We start from the raw sequence: 16,630 nt of genomic DNA, 5'->3' as shown, positions 1-16,630 counted from the left end.
ACTCCAAAATCTGCCTTAATATTCGCATGTTCGCATCTGCCTATTACATAAATGATCTACAAGATCTCATACTTATATATGAGTCCTATTACAATTTGCCTTGTCAGCTTACAAAAAGATATTACAATTAAACACAAACTGCAATAAACAATATCCTGTCGGCCAGGGTGTCGGTAATCATCTTTACCACTATCGATAAACTATCTGTTGGTGTAGAGACTGTCAGTGTCGGTGCCTGCTGGTGCCATAGGATTGAAAGCTTGCCATCAATGAAAATACCTTCAATCACCTACAATTTCTCATTAGAGTGTGCAATGCCAACAATCTCCCCCTTTGGCATTGATGGCAACACCCATGAGAAAAATCCAAAAAATGTATCCAAAATTTGAAGTCCAAAAATCTTACCAAAACTGTGTGCTCCCCCTGAGAAGATGATCTCTTCTCATGATCATTTTTCTCATCTCTACTACTCCCCCTTTGGCATCAATGAGAAAGGTTGTCAAAAATGTCAACTGAGTGTAGTTTTCAGCTGGATCCCTGTAACCAGTTGGTTACAATCTGAAAAAGATCTACCAATAAAAAATTTAGACTCTAAGTGAACCTTTCACTATCCTTCAGTGCTACTTCTGTCCTTTGTATTGTACTAGTGAGGGTGTGCATTTTCTCTTCCGGTGTCTTCAGTCCTGGAACAAGTGCCTCTGAAATCTCTTTTCTCAAAGAGATGAGGATGTCAAGTTTCGGACCAAGTCTGCATTTCAGTTCCTTAGCCTTGAACTTTATTCTTTCCTTTTCCTTCTCCAATTTTTCATGTTTTTCTTCAAATTCTCCTATTTCATGCTCTATTACCAATAATGGTTATGGTGAACTAATGAGATTATCAGCAATATTATTTCTTTCTTTCTGTGCTTCACTGATTTTCTTGTCTATATCCATTGCCAAAACATTAGTTTTGCATGTATCCCTATACAACTCCTTAAATTCCATTATTGTTTTGCTAAGTGCTGGTAAAAGGGTATCAATGTGTCCCATGCACTTATTTATTGTCTCATCAAAGAATTTCTCCTTTTCCTTGTTCATTTTCTCACTGAATGTCTCCTCATTAATCTGATCAACTATCAATAAGTTGCTGGTGATATACTTAGACAATGTGTCTAATTGACTAAAAGAATCCTTATTTTCCACATTGCACTTGGGTGAAATCAATTTCAAGAAAGGAATCATATCATCAATAGCCTTATATGCAAGTGCATTGCAATCTATGATTTTCTTGATGGAATCCAATAATACCTTTGTTACATTTGTCGGTCTGAATTCTGTTAAGGAAGAACCAGAAGATTGTCCAACTACCTTAACAATCTGCATTCCACCGGTGTGAGTAACCTCTTTGCTTATGTTGACCTCTAGTAGGTCAATTTGTGTCTATATCTCAACTAGCAAAGCTATGGGTTTCTCAGCAATTGTCGGTGGCACTATCTCTATCTCAACCTTTTCTCTTCATGTTTCTCAGAATGTAGCTCACTATGTTTCTCTGTGCTTTCTTTTGTTGGTTTCTCTGATGAAGTCTCAGTATTTACTCTCAGTTTCTGAGTATGAACCTCTGAACTGTCCATTTCCAGTTTTTCTAACTCTATGGATTTTTCAGTGTGTGCACCAGTTACCATTCCAGTACCAAGGGGATCAACTGATTGTTCAGTATGTGTTTCAACCCCAATCTCAATATTTCCAACTGTATTCTCAACTTGTGTTTCCCTTTCAGTATCCTTAGCCGGTGGCTCAGTTGCCACATCTTTCTTCTCAATGGTTTCCTTATCAACCACAATGTTTACCTCTTGTGTATCAATGTTCATTATATATAACGCTTTTGAATTAGGATTGGTGTCCTCATGTGTTGATTCCAACTCAACATTATCAGTAGCCGGTGGTGTATCAACAGTTTGTGCTGGTGGAGTATTAGAAGAAGGTGGGGGCAAGTTGTCTGTCACTTTTATGCTTGGAGGTCCACCTACCTTTCCTTTACCTTTGTCCTTATCCTTTTGGTAAACTTTGAAAGCTTTGGGTCGTTTAAGTTCTTCTTGCTTTTCTTTCTCCACAAAGAAGATATCACATTTATCCGTTGTCTCTTAAGATATTTCATTCACTTTGCCAGCCATTAAAGCTACATGTCGGTGACCAGTGGAAAATATAGTCCTATTTGCCTCACTTATCAGTTCATCAATTTCTTCTGTTGATTTCACTGGGTGAATTGCAAGCAGTTTTTCTATCTTTATCTTCTTATCCAGTTCCACAATGGCTAATCTCTTTGCATCTAGTCTTCTATACAAGTCGCTTGGTAAATCATCTACAACTTCTATAAAAAATTTATATATGTCTAAGTGTAGAATGACACTATTTTTTATGCTTTCCTTTTCTTCATTGGTAAAAGTATTATACAATTTAATGACATTTTACAGGTTTCCATCATCCGTTATTTCATTCAAAAGATTGTCTAAAGGAGGAATAACTTGTTTTTCTTTCTTCTTCCTTGGTGATATTTTCTTTGTCGGGGGCCTTACCACTTGTTGTTTCCTTCTTGTTCTCTTTGGTGTAGGAGAGGGTACTGGTGAAGGTTTTGTTAGGCTCAATATGGAAAGCTAATGTACTGAGAGGGAAGGGGTGAATCAGTACTCCAAAACTTTTCTTTAATAATAACCTTACTGTTATGCATAAATAGAATAGTGCAGTAACATAAAATAAAGTTAAAACAAATGAGTAACAATCATACAAGATTCACTCCATAACACATATATTTTGGTTACATAGAAACTCTTGGTTAGAGAGAAAAACTACGGTGGGGATGGCACCCACAACTTCACTACTGCAATAATAAAGAGTGCTCGGTTAGAGCTACATTTAGCTATTTTTGATAGCTTACCCTGTTAGGAGTAACAAGATCTGTTAGATCTACCTTACTAAAGGATTTCACAACACTATATAAATGCTGCACCTGGTTAGAGGATTTACAATTTATAGACTTGGTTAGAGTCTTTTACCCTGTTAAAGGTATCTCTTTCAACTTCTCAATATTACAATAAAATCATTACAAATATCTGCAACTTTACATCTGAAATGTTATAGAAAATTATATGTGCTTAGAATAAGATTACCTAGCTTATAGCAAACCTCGGTAACCCATATTGTAACTTGGTAAACCCTTCTATTTACTCTGTTCTTTGACTGTTCACTGATAACCTTCTCGGTGACCTCCTTGTGTCTCTGTAACAGTCTTCCTTCATACATACACACACATACATACATTTCTCTCTTCCCATGCTGTATAAATAGATCTCTTAAAGTAGTGATCTAATTCATTGCTTTGATCTTATGAAAAAGATTCCTCAAATGAATAACTAAATAAAATATTTCATTGGTTAGATTGACCTTGCAATCATACACAATCTTCTAGTGCAATTTCCAATGTAATAACAGTTAGATGTGCCTCGATCTTGTAACACGTTTTCATGTGCATGTCCAGGTTTAGTGTATCTGGTAAAACATTTCACTTGGTGAATATCAACTCGGTGAGTTAACTTTACTGCTCGGTAGCCATGAAACAATACTCGGTAAACAGCTCGGTGAATACTGCATTCTGTGACTGCTTTCTTCTGTAACCGACCAGACTGTTCATACTGACTTCTCTGTGTGTACCGACTGCATGATTCGGTAATACTAACCGACTAGAATATATAGCATGACTTTGAATATAAAACTAATGGCAATTTGATAAGTAGTAACAATCTCCCCTTTTGACATTAGTTGAGATGTTTGAGAAAAACTACTTTCAAAGTCATAACTCAAAAACTATATTCTTGCAAAATGAATACACTTGACAATATATACAATAGTCAATGAAATAGAATATGCAGATATACTCCCCTTATCATTATTCTATACATAACTCTAAATTTTGCATGTTCAGTTCTGTTCTGTGCTTGTGTGCTCTGAATGCTCTGTATATTCTGCCCGGTATACTCCCCTTGTATACAATACTCAAAACTGTGTTACCAAAACTGTATCACTCTCCAAATATAGTATTACTCCTCCTTTGTCGGGTATTACTTTCCTCTATGTAGTATTATAATATTACTCCCCCTTTTTGACAAACATCAAAAACTTAATTTCCATCCGGAGGCAGTAACTGATCAAAAATAGACTTATACTTGGTCTGGGCGTTGGTGAGGGTGACAAAGAGTGAATCCTTTACACTTTCCATTAATGAATTTTGTGCTTGAATATCAGCTAAGAGTGATATTAATCCATCAAGAGTGCTTCCCTCTTGTGTAGTTGATAGGTGTGTAGCTCTGTTGATCTGTTCTTGTACTGATGAGAGATGAGGAAGGAATAATGTCTGAAGGGTCATTATGTCCATCCTGATTTTATGCTCTTCATTCCTGAGTTCTAACTGTTGAGCCATGAGTTGTTGAAGCTTTGTATAAAAATTCTAAACTGAATTAGGCTCGGTGGTCAACTTAGTTGAGAGATCGGTGATCTCTTTCTCAATTGCATCAGTTTTATTCTTGATATCTTTAATGAATAAGGAAAATGTACACAGTTTCTGAAATAAATAAAGAATATGCTTGAGTTGAGGGGACAACTCAGCAATGAATTTGACAAGCTTTACTTTTCCTATAGCGAGAGCTTTTTGTACCTCTTCAATCATTTTTGCTGTAAGCTCTTTATCCTTTAGCTTGCTTAAGTACTCAGATGTATCAACTTCAGATGTTTCTATTTGAGTAAGGAGTTCATCTAGTTGAATGTGGATGGCTGTATCAGTTGACACTATTGCTGAAGGTAGCATTTCTATTAGTAGTGTCTTAACCTTCTAAAGTACTTTATTCTTCTTTTGAATAGCCAATTGTTTTTCCTGTTTGGCCTTTGCTTTGCATAGTTCACCAAAATCAATAAGTACTTGCCCTTTTAATTTTGAGATGTCGACATTGGGCGACACTATCGGTTTAGACAACTCAAATTTGAAACTATGCTTTCTCACCTTCCTTTCCTTTCCTTTGGTCGGTTGCACTAAGACAAGTGCTTGTGAGGCTTGCTGACCCTCGGTAGGTTGCTCAGTAGATGCAACACTTTGGTCAATTCTTGTAGCCGTTGTAGTGTCCTTGGGTGTCTCGGTGCTAGGGGTCTTAGCTGTAACATTTGCAGTGCTCAACGGTGCTTGAGATGTCTTATCTTTGGTTGTATCTTCTGCTGCTTCAGATTTATTACCTTCAGTGCCTTGCTCTGTGTCCTTGGGAGCTTCTGTTGAGACAAGTGGCTTCACTGGTAGATAAGGCTAAACTTGTTCTAAAATAGATTCACTAGATACAAGTTTTGCATAGGTAGTGCCTTCAATCATTTCTTGCTCCGGTGCTGCTTCATCCATTACATCTTCATCAATTTGAATAGTGTCAGCCGGGTTTGGACCTTGCTCGGTGACATTTGGATCTTGCTCGGTGACATCAACAATTTCAATTTGAGATTGTTCACTAACATCCTTTTGTTTGAAGATCTCCTGCCACCTGGCTTTTGTCTCATTTTCCACATCTATGTATAGCCCATTCATCAATTTTAAGGCTCTCTGTTTGACAAGAAATTTAGAATTGTATGTGGTCAAATGCTCCTTGATTTCTGCTACAGACATATCAGGGAATAGATGGACTAGACTTCTTTCTCTTATTTGTCTCTTTGAGTCCATTGCATATTTCCATCTGTTATCAATATGTAAGTATAATTCACACAGAAGGGACTTTACTAGTTCTAATGGAACTAGCCGAAACTTTAGAAGTGTACAAATGACAGCTTCTTCAATTTGTCACTTCTCATCATTATTCCTAGTCTCATACTTAACATATCTAAATCTTGCAAATCCACCGTATTCTTTAAGATTGGCACAAAATTTCAACACTATGAATATTTACCTTTTTGCTTTTTACAATCTGAAATTTGTTCGCATCATCAGATTCTATATCACTAGACTCTTTTGCCAAAATGAGTCTCCGAGTAGATTTCTTATAGGTCTTGGTTACCTTGGGTGCAGTAACACTCTTTTGTTTCTTACTCGGTGATGCAGCTGATGCTCTAGTGTTGTGTCTCTTTGTTGGTGGAGTTGATAGGGCCTTTGAAATGTCTTGTTTCTTTCTTTTTAGAACTTTACCCTTAGGCAACTCTATACTTAATGTTATTGCTGCCTCTTGAGCTTTTGATTCCTCTTTAGTAATGGCTAGATTTCCTTTGATAGGTGTAGAGGAGGATTCTTCTCCGAATTTCTCAGATAAAACCTTTATCATTTTTGTAGCTTTTCTTGTAGCCTTAGGTACCACAATGCTCATTTTTACTTTTTCCTTCACCTCTTCATATGTTCCATATCTTAGTTCGGTTGCATGCCTTGGCAATGATAAATAGGCATCAATTTGCTGTTGTGTTATATCATAATCAATCTCATAACCCATTGGTGGCAAATATTGAGTCCTCGTTTCAACAGCATTCACATAACAATAATCAGTGTCTACCTCAAAACATATATTATCCTTATATTTTTCTACCAGCTATGGTGGAATCCTGTACCTGTTGCGCATCTTCTCTTGAAATTTGTAGAAATAGTCATTCATGATATCATTAAAGTTATCTCCCAGTTTCTTGATAAAGTCATTGATTTGATGGGTGATAGGTCAGTGTAGCTCCCATACTACTTTACTGACTGAGGGAAAAAACTTCTCAAAGTAGAAAAACATGCATACAAGAAGTGAACCAAACTTTAGTGTATTTGTCGAGTTGTTCTTCTTCGGCTTCCTCATTGTGTTCAGGTTCTCAAACAAGTTCTTCAGTAGCACTTCACATAAATCTACTTTCATTCCCTTCTTCACTATTTTGTAGGCCAAGTCAACTGCAGCACATGGTACACTGTTTTCCCTTGCAAATTGGAAGAAACAGTAACCAATTACTCTAATTGTAAACTTGAGTTCTGCATCAGTGACATTATTCAATTTCAGTCCTCTGTAATTAGATTCTACTCCAGTTAGACTGATTAGCTCTTTTTGTGATATCATTTCATGTGCTTGTGCATGATCATAGATAGGATACCTAGTGATTAGATGAATGATTTCCTTAGTGATCTTGAACGGTTGCTCTTGTAGCCACATGAAATCATCATGTACTCTGCTCAAGACAAACTTAACCCACTAGGGTTTGAACACATGGGGATAGACTAGGGCTTTAGTTAATCCCTTGATTTTGATATGCTCAAATTTTCTATCTAGTTTGCCATCAGTCCAAAGTTCATCATATGTGTCACTAATCTCGACATGACTGAGTTCCTCAACACGACATTTGGTGAAGAATCTAACACCTTCTACTAACAAGACTCGATCCGAGATGAGTGAAAATGCAGTTTTGTCATCCGGTTCAGAGGCAACTTTGGGAGTTAAAGAATATTTCAGCGAGGGCTTCTCCACATTTTTGACAACTATGGGATCTTGGATCTTGGGCACCATTGTAGGTTTCGGGTAAGATTTAGCAAATTATCCTTAGGGTTTACAAACAACTGATACTTCACACTTGGTAGATAATAGCAATTTGACTAGATCGGAAACCAGCTTAACAGTGTGAATAGATTTGATGTAAATACCTCAAAATTCGCTCTGAATGAAGTTTGATCACCTTGATTTGCTCTACTCTACTTCTCGAACACTTGGTGAATGAAAATGATCATGAAAATACTTTTAAGTACTCAAAAATACCTTATCGGGCTCCGTGCAAGTTAGGTCAAAACATTAAATGCATTTGGTTCACCTTTTACCGATTGACTCCTTTTTTTGTTTTAACCGAGTAACCAAATTTCCTTTATTAACCGACTTGACAGGTTTCCTGTATACACCAACTTGACAGGTTTCCTGTAAAGTATTATAAACTGACTAATTGCATCTTAACTATGTAGATTTTGAATTTTGTACATAATAGAATAGGAACTATTATGATTTAACCTTTAGAGAATGCAGTCCCTTCATACCTTTTCCTGACTAATTTGAAATAGGTGCACCTAACTTGGTAGGTAAGGTGCTTTCCTCATTTGACATAATTTCCTTCTTTTTCCAAATCATCTTGAATTTTTCTTTTATCTCTTCAGTGTCTCTTCTAGGTTGATCTTTGCAATCTCCAGCTAAATGTCCAACTTTGTGACAATGAAAACATGCCATACCAGGATTTCTCTATGATCTCCAGTTGTTCATTCCAAACCTTATAAAATAGTTGGCACTAATATGTCCATATCTTCCACAACATTCGCACCATATCCTTGTATTGTAATCCCATGGTACTGCTGCATATTATCGGTAAGGATTTGTGTGAGTTCGGTAACCTCTAGTGTTTTCTCGGTGCGGATACCACATGTAGTTCTTTTTCTTAGACCAGCACTTCTCGGTACTATGTCCATATCTATTGTAGTTTCTACAAAACCCTTTGAATTTTGCCTTCTGATAGTTGTTAATAGACTTTGTCCTACATTGATTAGATGTGTGACCATATTTATTGCAATTGTAACAATATCCATTGGACTTAGTGATATTTGGTTGCTTACCTTTTTTGATTTGGCATATGTTGGCAGTATGACCTTGATTTCCATAGTAGTAGAAAATAGGCTTCTTCCTTTTGATGTTATTCCTGTTTCTAGCTTGCTTTGATGATTCTCCTCTCTCGGTAGTATGAATTCCTTTCTCAGTTGATTCTTTTCCTTTGTAACTGAGTCCTCCTTCTTTGTAGGGTCTTCTTGTATTCAGTTGCTCATCCAACATCTTTGATGCTTCATAACTTTTCTCCAATGTTTCTTTGGATTTCTTCTCTGTTTCAAGTTCACCAGACAACCTTGATACTTCAAGTTTCAATGATTGATTTTCATCATTCTTTAGAATTGCTTCATGATGTGCATAACCTAGTTGATTTGTCATATTTTGTTGAATACCAGTTAGCCTTATGATTTCATCATTCTTATCAGATACTAAGACTTCAAGTTGTTGTTTTTCTCTTTGTAGATCTCTTGCTTTATCCGCAGCTATCCTTAATGCATCTAGATTTTTAGTCATCTGTGTACTAAAATGTTTATGTTCCCTTTTCATTGCTTTTAGTTGATTAGCCAATGCTTTTTTCTTTTCTTTCAACATTCCAATCATTTCTTCAATCTCTTCAGATATACTATTCTTAGATGATGTCTCTATTTGTTCCACTAACTCTTGAGAATCTTGCAAGTCATCAGATAATCTTCTCCTTACTTTCAGAGATTTTTGCATTTGCCTTTGCATGTCTACAATCACTTGATTTGCATTATCCAACTCTTCTTGTAGATACACAATCCTCCAAGATTGTTTGTAGCCTTCCATTGATAAGATCTTTCTCTTTAGGTAGTTAAACCCTTTTCCAAGATTCAAGCTCTGATACCAATTGTTAGGCCCAATATGGAAAGCTAATGTACTAAGAGGGGAGGGGTGAATCAGTACTCCAAAACTTTTCTTTAATAATAACCTTACTGTTATGCATAAACAAAATAGTGCAGTAACATAAAATAAAGTTAAAACAAATGAGTAACAATCATACATGATTCACTACATAACACATATATTTTGGTTATGCAGAAACTCTTGGTTATAGAGAAAAACTGTGGTGGGGATGGGACCCACAACTTCACTACTGCAATAATAAAGAGTGCTTGGTTAGAGCTACATTTATCTATTTCTGATAGCTTACCTTGTTAGGAGTAACAAGATCTGTTAGATCTACCTTACTAAAGGATTTCACAACACTATATAAATGTTGCACCTGGTTAGAGGATTTACAATTTATAGACTTGGTTAGAGTCTTTTACCCTGTTAAAGGTATCTCTTTCAACTTCTCAATATTACAATAAAATCATTACAAATATCTACAACTTTACATCTGAAATGTTATAGCAAATTCTATGTGCTCAGAATAAGATTACCTAGCTTATAGCATACCTCGGTAACCCATATTATAACTCGGTAATCCCTTTTGTTTACTCTGTTCTTCGACTGTTCACTGTTAACCTTCTCGGTGACCTCTCTGTGTCTCTGTAATAGTCTTCCTTCATACATACATTTCTCTCTTCCCATGCTGTATAAATAGATCTCTTAAAGTGGTGATCTAATTCATTGCTTCGATCTTAAGAAAAAGATTCCTCAAATGAATAACTAAACAAAATATTTCATTGGTTAGATTGACCTTGCAATAATACACAATCTTCTAGTGCAATTTCCAATGTAATAACGGTTAGATGTTCCTCGATCTTGTAACACGTTTTCATGTGCATGTCCAGGTTCAATGTATCTGGTAAAACATTTCACTTGGTGAATATCAACTCGGTGAGTTAACTTTACTGCTCGGTAGCCATGAAACAATACCCGGTAAATAGCTTGATGAATACTACATTCTATGACTGCTTTCTTCTGTAACCAACTAGACTGTTCATACCAACTTCTCTGTGTGTACTGATTGCATGATTCGGTAATACTAACTGACTAGAATATATAGCATGACTTTGAATATAAAACTAATGGCAATTTGATAAGTAGTAATAGGTTTTCTTTTCCTTTCTACTCTCTTGAACTCAGTTGGGATTTCACTATCAGATGAAGTTCCAACTGGTGAAAGATGATCTTCTAGTTGTATCCCTTCCAAGTCATTTTCCTTAATACTAGTGATATTCAATATGTTTTCCTTGATTTCTGTCACCTCTTTTGATGCTTTTCTGATAGTTTTCTCTATTTTCTTCCTTTGTTTAAGGGTTTGTATATTTCTCTCAATGGTTTCAGCATTTCCAAATATTTCCTCTTCAGGTTCTTTAGGGGCTTCAAGTAGGGCTTTAGCATATGTTTCAATTATGTTTTCATCTGCCTCATAACCCATTTCTATCACCCAAATAGTTCTAGGAACCACTGCTTCCATCCAGATTTCATCTTTCTTGATAACAAAGCATATCTCTTTCTGATATTTGTCAACTGTGTTTTGAGATAGTCTTTCCCCAGTCTTCATTCTAGTCTTAAATGCTTGAAAGTGTTCAATTATATTCTTTTCCCTGTCATCTCCCATGTTGGTAAAAATATCCAAAAGTTGTTTTCCTACCGATATGTCAAAACCAAATTCTTTTCTACCTATACCGGAAACTTCATTAGTAATATATAACATTAAGCATACAATTAAATTACCAAATCTGAAAGTACCTTTCTTATCACCTTTAATTTTCTTTAGGTTGTCAATCAATTCATCCTTTATCCATTCAAATATGTCAATCTGAGTGTTACTGTTCACCATGTCATAAGCACTCTTGATACACAAACTAGAAACAGAGTTTAGTCTGTTAGCATGTGTAGTCTTGTATCCTAATATCATGCTAATGAATCTGAAATTTATATCTTTGACATCATTGACTCTCAAAGATTTGCGGTCATGGGTTGCATCGGTTAGGGTCATCACAGTGTTGTTTGGAACCTTTTTAGTTTTATCAGGCCTACTACCGGTGGAAGGTAAGCCAGACACTGCCCTAACTGCTTCTCTTGTAATCTTATGGATGGAGTCAAGCCAAAAGAATTCCCCATGAACTCTGCTAAGTACAATTCTTACAACTTCCTCGGGAAAATCAGGAATGCTAAGTATTTCCACAAAACCTAAGGTTTCAATTATCTTGTGTTCCGGTTTCACATTACCATTTTCATCACAAATTACAGTCCTATACATGTTCATTATCTCACTAGCACCAAGTTCCTCAATATGACAATGTATGTATATCCTAGGATCTTTAGCATAAGCAACTCCTTTGGGTATTTTAGAAAATGCACCTAGGGTATCATCATGCTTTGCTATTTCAGGTATGATCTTAAATACGGGCCTAGGGTGTTTAACCACTTCAACAACAGTAGGGTTTGCAATGAATTCAGGTGCAAAGGAGGAAGCCATTTGATAAATACCTTAATCTGCCTTTAGGTTTGAATGCTTGATATATTTTGCTTCACTTCTCACTATGGATGCATTCGCTTGGGTTTTTCGCGCTCTTAGGAAATTTGAATGCTTGGTGAGTGAAAAAGAGTGAAAAACACTTGCTTTATAATGTCATTTCCTTCAACTACCATAATAAATGCCTGCGGGTTAAGTGAAACTTAACCCATCTATTGGTAAGGAAGAAATTCATCTTCTTACCATCAACCAAGGGTAAACTAGCATGATTTTCAATTAGTTGCCATACCCCCAAGGGATTTCTTTTTAGTTAGATGAAGAATCTCTTGCCGGTGGAGTGATACTCTGTTGTACCGGCGAAGGAATAGCTTCATTAACATTCTGATCTATCTTTCTAATCCATTGTTTTAAAAATTCTTGCTTTACATCATCAACCTTTTCTTTACCTTTCAAACTGGGTCCTTTGTTATTTGTCGGTGATACCTTACTTCTACAAAATTTTGCAATATGTCCAATCTTGTTACAAGCATAAAAAGTTACATTATTTTTCTGAATAGATTTTTTGTATCCTATGCCAGTATGTGTTCTGCATTGGTTAGATAAGTGTCCAAATCTTCCACAAACATAACATCTTACATTCATTCTGTAATTTTCTGAATTATGACCAATTTTGTTGCATTTAGAACATTGACTAGTGGGTGTATTAGTGTTCTGATAGTTTCTAGATCTACACTGATTTTCTCTATGACCATACTTGTTACAGTTAAAGAATTTCCCATTAAATTTGTAGGCATTAGGTTGTCTTACCAATTTACTGTGATCATGATTGTTTGCAGTACTGGAGCTTTCACCAACTTCAAAGCCAAGTCCATTAGTATCTCCATTTGGTTTCTGATTTTCCAGCATGTCATCAAGTTCTTCTAAACTTTTCTTGAATTTCTCCTTATGTTGATTTGCAATGGCCAACTCATTTTCCAAGAAATCCTTCTATCTCATGAGTTCAGTTTTATCATGTTCCAAGTGAATAAGATCTATCTTCAACATATCATTTTCATGATCGAGTCTTAGATTTTTCATTTCCAGCACCATTGATTCTCCTAGCCAAGTCATCTTCATTCTTCTTTCTATCTTCAATGTCTTTACAAAATCTCATAGTCATATCTTGCATCTCATTCCTCAAGGTCGTGTTTTCTTGCATACAAGATCATTAAGAGTTTCCTTTTCATCATCATCATTTTGTATCTCCAGATGAAGTTCTCTTCTTTTGCTTCTAGCAATAGTAATATTCTCTTGAAGTCCTTGAATGATTTCCTGTGTAGCCTTTAGATCATCTTCAAGTTTGATATTCTTCAACTTTTTTGCATCATAATCTGCAAGAGTTGTTTCCAATTGCTTTCTCAAGTTATCCATCTTTACTGGTCAAAATCTCCCTCAAGCTATTAGGCTTTTGAGAAAAGAGGACCAAGCTCTGATACCAATTGTTAGGATTCCCAAAGATACTGAGAGGGGGGGGTGAATCAGTATCTAACCAGTTGATAGATTTTTCGATCTTATTAAACAAATTGCATTCCAAAATAGTGTACTAGTAAGAAAGAATTAATGCAGTAAATAAGAACAATAAGCACAACATAGAAAGCACACCATAACACAATATTTTTAATGAGGAAACCCGGTGTGGGATAAACCTTGGTGGGATTTGTGACCCACAATATTTACTCACTGGCCAATGAATGAATATTACTTACAATAGGGGCCTACACATGCAGGAAGGCCAACTGCCTAAAGCTCATTGCTTAATTACAAAAGGAAGTCTCACTGACTTACAAAATGGATTAAGTAAATCCAATATAATGTACTACTTTAGTTCAACATCTGCTATGCTAGGTTCAGTACCGGTTTAAGCTCATACAATAACCATAAACCTTACTAAAAAATTTGCCTTAATATTCACATGTTTGCATCTACCTATTACATAAATGATCTACAAGATCTCATACTTATATATGAGTCCTATTACAGTTTGCCTTGGCATCTTACAAAAAGATATTACAATTAAATACAAAATGCAATAAACAAAATCCTGTCAGCCAGGGTGCTGGTAATCATCTTTGCCGCTACCGGTAAACTATCCGTCAGTACCAGTGTCTACCAGTACCATAGGATTGCAAGGTTTCCATCAATGACAATACCTTCAATCAACTACAATTTCTCATTGGAGTGTGCAATTCCAACATTAAGCTCAATACCGGAGGCCTTTGACCTCTTCTTTAATCCCAATTCGATCACCTATGATCGACCAAATCTCCTTCACATATGATATTACATTTCATGACCATGACAATTTTTATTCCCATCCTATGATCTATAATGAGATCTTCTGTCATTTTATAATTAGGTCATCCACCTAAAATAATGATTGGGAAAAATGAAGAGGTTCATAAGGAGACCCAAGAAATTTTGAGAGAAACAATAAAAAAATATGATTACGATGTAGTTCCTGAAAGATCTTAGGGAAGTGTTCATAAGTCTATTCCAGAAGTCCTTGGGATGCCATCCAAAGGTGATGAACCAAAAATTGCAAAACCGGATGTACAAACAACTAAACCTATTGCTACAAATGATATTGATGATAGTCAGCAGATTGCAGACTCTAGTGAAGCAGTTCAGGATCCTCTGATGATGAATGTTGATTCAGAGAAGAATGCTGAGGAGGTTGGTAATAAGGAGGTAGAGGATGCATAAATGGGAGAGAAGGAGAAAGATGAAGGAAAGATTGAATAGGTTCTAGTGGCAAGAGACATTGCAAAATTTGACAAGGGAAAGAAGATTATTAGTGAGGTTGATCTCATCCAAAGGCCTGTCAATCTTAATTCCTTATCTCTTGTGCAATAACTAAAGTTTGTAGCTCTCGCATAAGAAAAAAATAGTGAAGACTTGTTGAAGTCCCACTCCGAGGACAAAGAACTTATAACTTTGGCTACAAGTGTTCTTGAGAAAATTTTGCCGACATTTAAGCAAGACACACTTGACTCGCCCTCTGATAAACTGTGGAGTATGTTTAAGGTAGTCAATTCTCATTTTGAATCTCTTGAAAAAGTGATAGATGTAAAGATTTTGAATCATTTTATTACTATGAGGTTAAGAACTATTTTGAGAATGGTTGAAGGTGATAGGGTCAGTCTGATAACCGGTATAAAGGGCATGTTACAAGCTAGGGTTGTCATTGCACCAAAAGATTGACCTTTCAATGCCCGATACAACCACTAGATTTATAGAATCCACATGAGGTTGTTAAACCATGTCATGAATCCCCATGAGGGACGCTGGCCCATTGCCAACAATCCCCCTCACAACATCACTCATTGTGGCCTGTGTGGTTCGAACCTATGACCAAGCTCTAATACCACTTGATACAAGCTAGGGTTGTCATTGCACCAAAAGATCAACCTGTTAATGTCTGATACAACCAATAGACTTATATAATCCACATGAGGCATCTAAACCATGTCGCAAATCCCCACAAGGGATGCTAGTCTACTATGAATAGGGCATTCAAGAGGCATTGAATGAAGGTGGTAAAATATGCAAGTCATGTCTTCTATTCCTGAAGTTCACTATAGAACTTGATAAGAAAATCAAAGAATTTGAAGGACAACTGGCCAATATGTCTCAGTCCTATTCACCCAGGTCATTTTTGCAAGTAATTATGAAGCTCAAGTGGCTTCTCTACTTGATAAAATAAAGAGCTTGAATCAAGAAAAGGATAGGGTAATTGGTAGAGTGGGAGAGTTGAGGAACTTGATCACTCCTTAGTTGGATACTCTACTAAGAATTCAACAGGATGTCTTGAATGCACTAAATAAAAGTGTTCCTTCAAACCTCAGAGGAGAAGAAATGCACACATACCTATTTAGTACTCTAATAAAATTTTTAGAGAACTTGAAGAAAGGCTGGGATGATCACTTGCAGAAATTTTCAAATTTTTGTAAGTTGCTATATATACCCTTGTACATAAAATTTTGAGTGGATAACTGCCTTTTCCATTGATGTCAAAGGGGGAGACAGAAGAGTGAAAAATGATACATATTTTCACAGGGAGCTTGTTAGAGTCAAATTTTTCAGATTTTGCAGTAGTTGACATTTTTGGTTTGACACTTAGTCATTTTTCACTAAGTGTTGCCATCAATGCCAAAGGGGGAGATTTATGGCAAGAGACATTGTTCCAGAAGAGATTAGTGCCTCAGGATTTTTAGGGGTTGTCATTGATGGTGCAACATAAATCAGTGTGAATTAAATCAAGAGCATTATTGGATTTTTCTGGAATACTTTTGAAACTAGCTCTAACTTGTTTTCCAAATTGACATTCCTTGCAAATTGTATTCCGAGGTTTCACAATTTTAGGTAGATCTCTAACTGCCTTAGAAGTACTGATTTTTACCATCCAAACAAAATTTACATGACATAGTCTTTTATGCCATAGCCAACTTTCATCTATATGTGCAATTAAACATGCCTTTTCACTATTATTCAAATGAAAGATATTACCTCTAGTCTGATTACCGGTTGCAATTTCCAAACCAGTTCTATTCATGATTTTGCATTTTCCATTTTTAAATTGTAACTGAAAACCTTTCTCAACTAATTGACCAAC

General features: G+C 36.0%; 1 protein-coding gene across 1 annotated transcript in view; it reads left to right on the top strand.

The window, feature by feature from the left end:
- LOC131874328 (nifU-like protein 2, chloroplastic) overlaps nt 1-14,721 on the top strand; it is a 37,541-nt gene extending 22,820 nt beyond the window's left edge. Inside the window, exon 2 of the mRNA XM_059217650.1 lies at nt 14,491-14,721. Within this exon, the coding sequence (XP_059073633.1) occupies nt 14,491-14,721 (231 nt within the window). The remainder of the gene's footprint in view (nt 1-14,490) is intronic.
- The last annotated feature ends 1,909 nt before the right edge of the window (nt 14,722-16,630 follow it).

This window comes from Cryptomeria japonica, chromosome 3 (assembly GCF_030272615.1).
Source record: "Cryptomeria japonica chromosome 3, Sugi_1.0, whole genome shotgun sequence".
NCBI lineage: Eukaryota > Viridiplantae > Streptophyta > Pinopsida > Cupressales > Cupressaceae > Cryptomeria > Cryptomeria japonica.
This window is presented reverse-complemented; position numbering and strand designations above follow the sequence as displayed.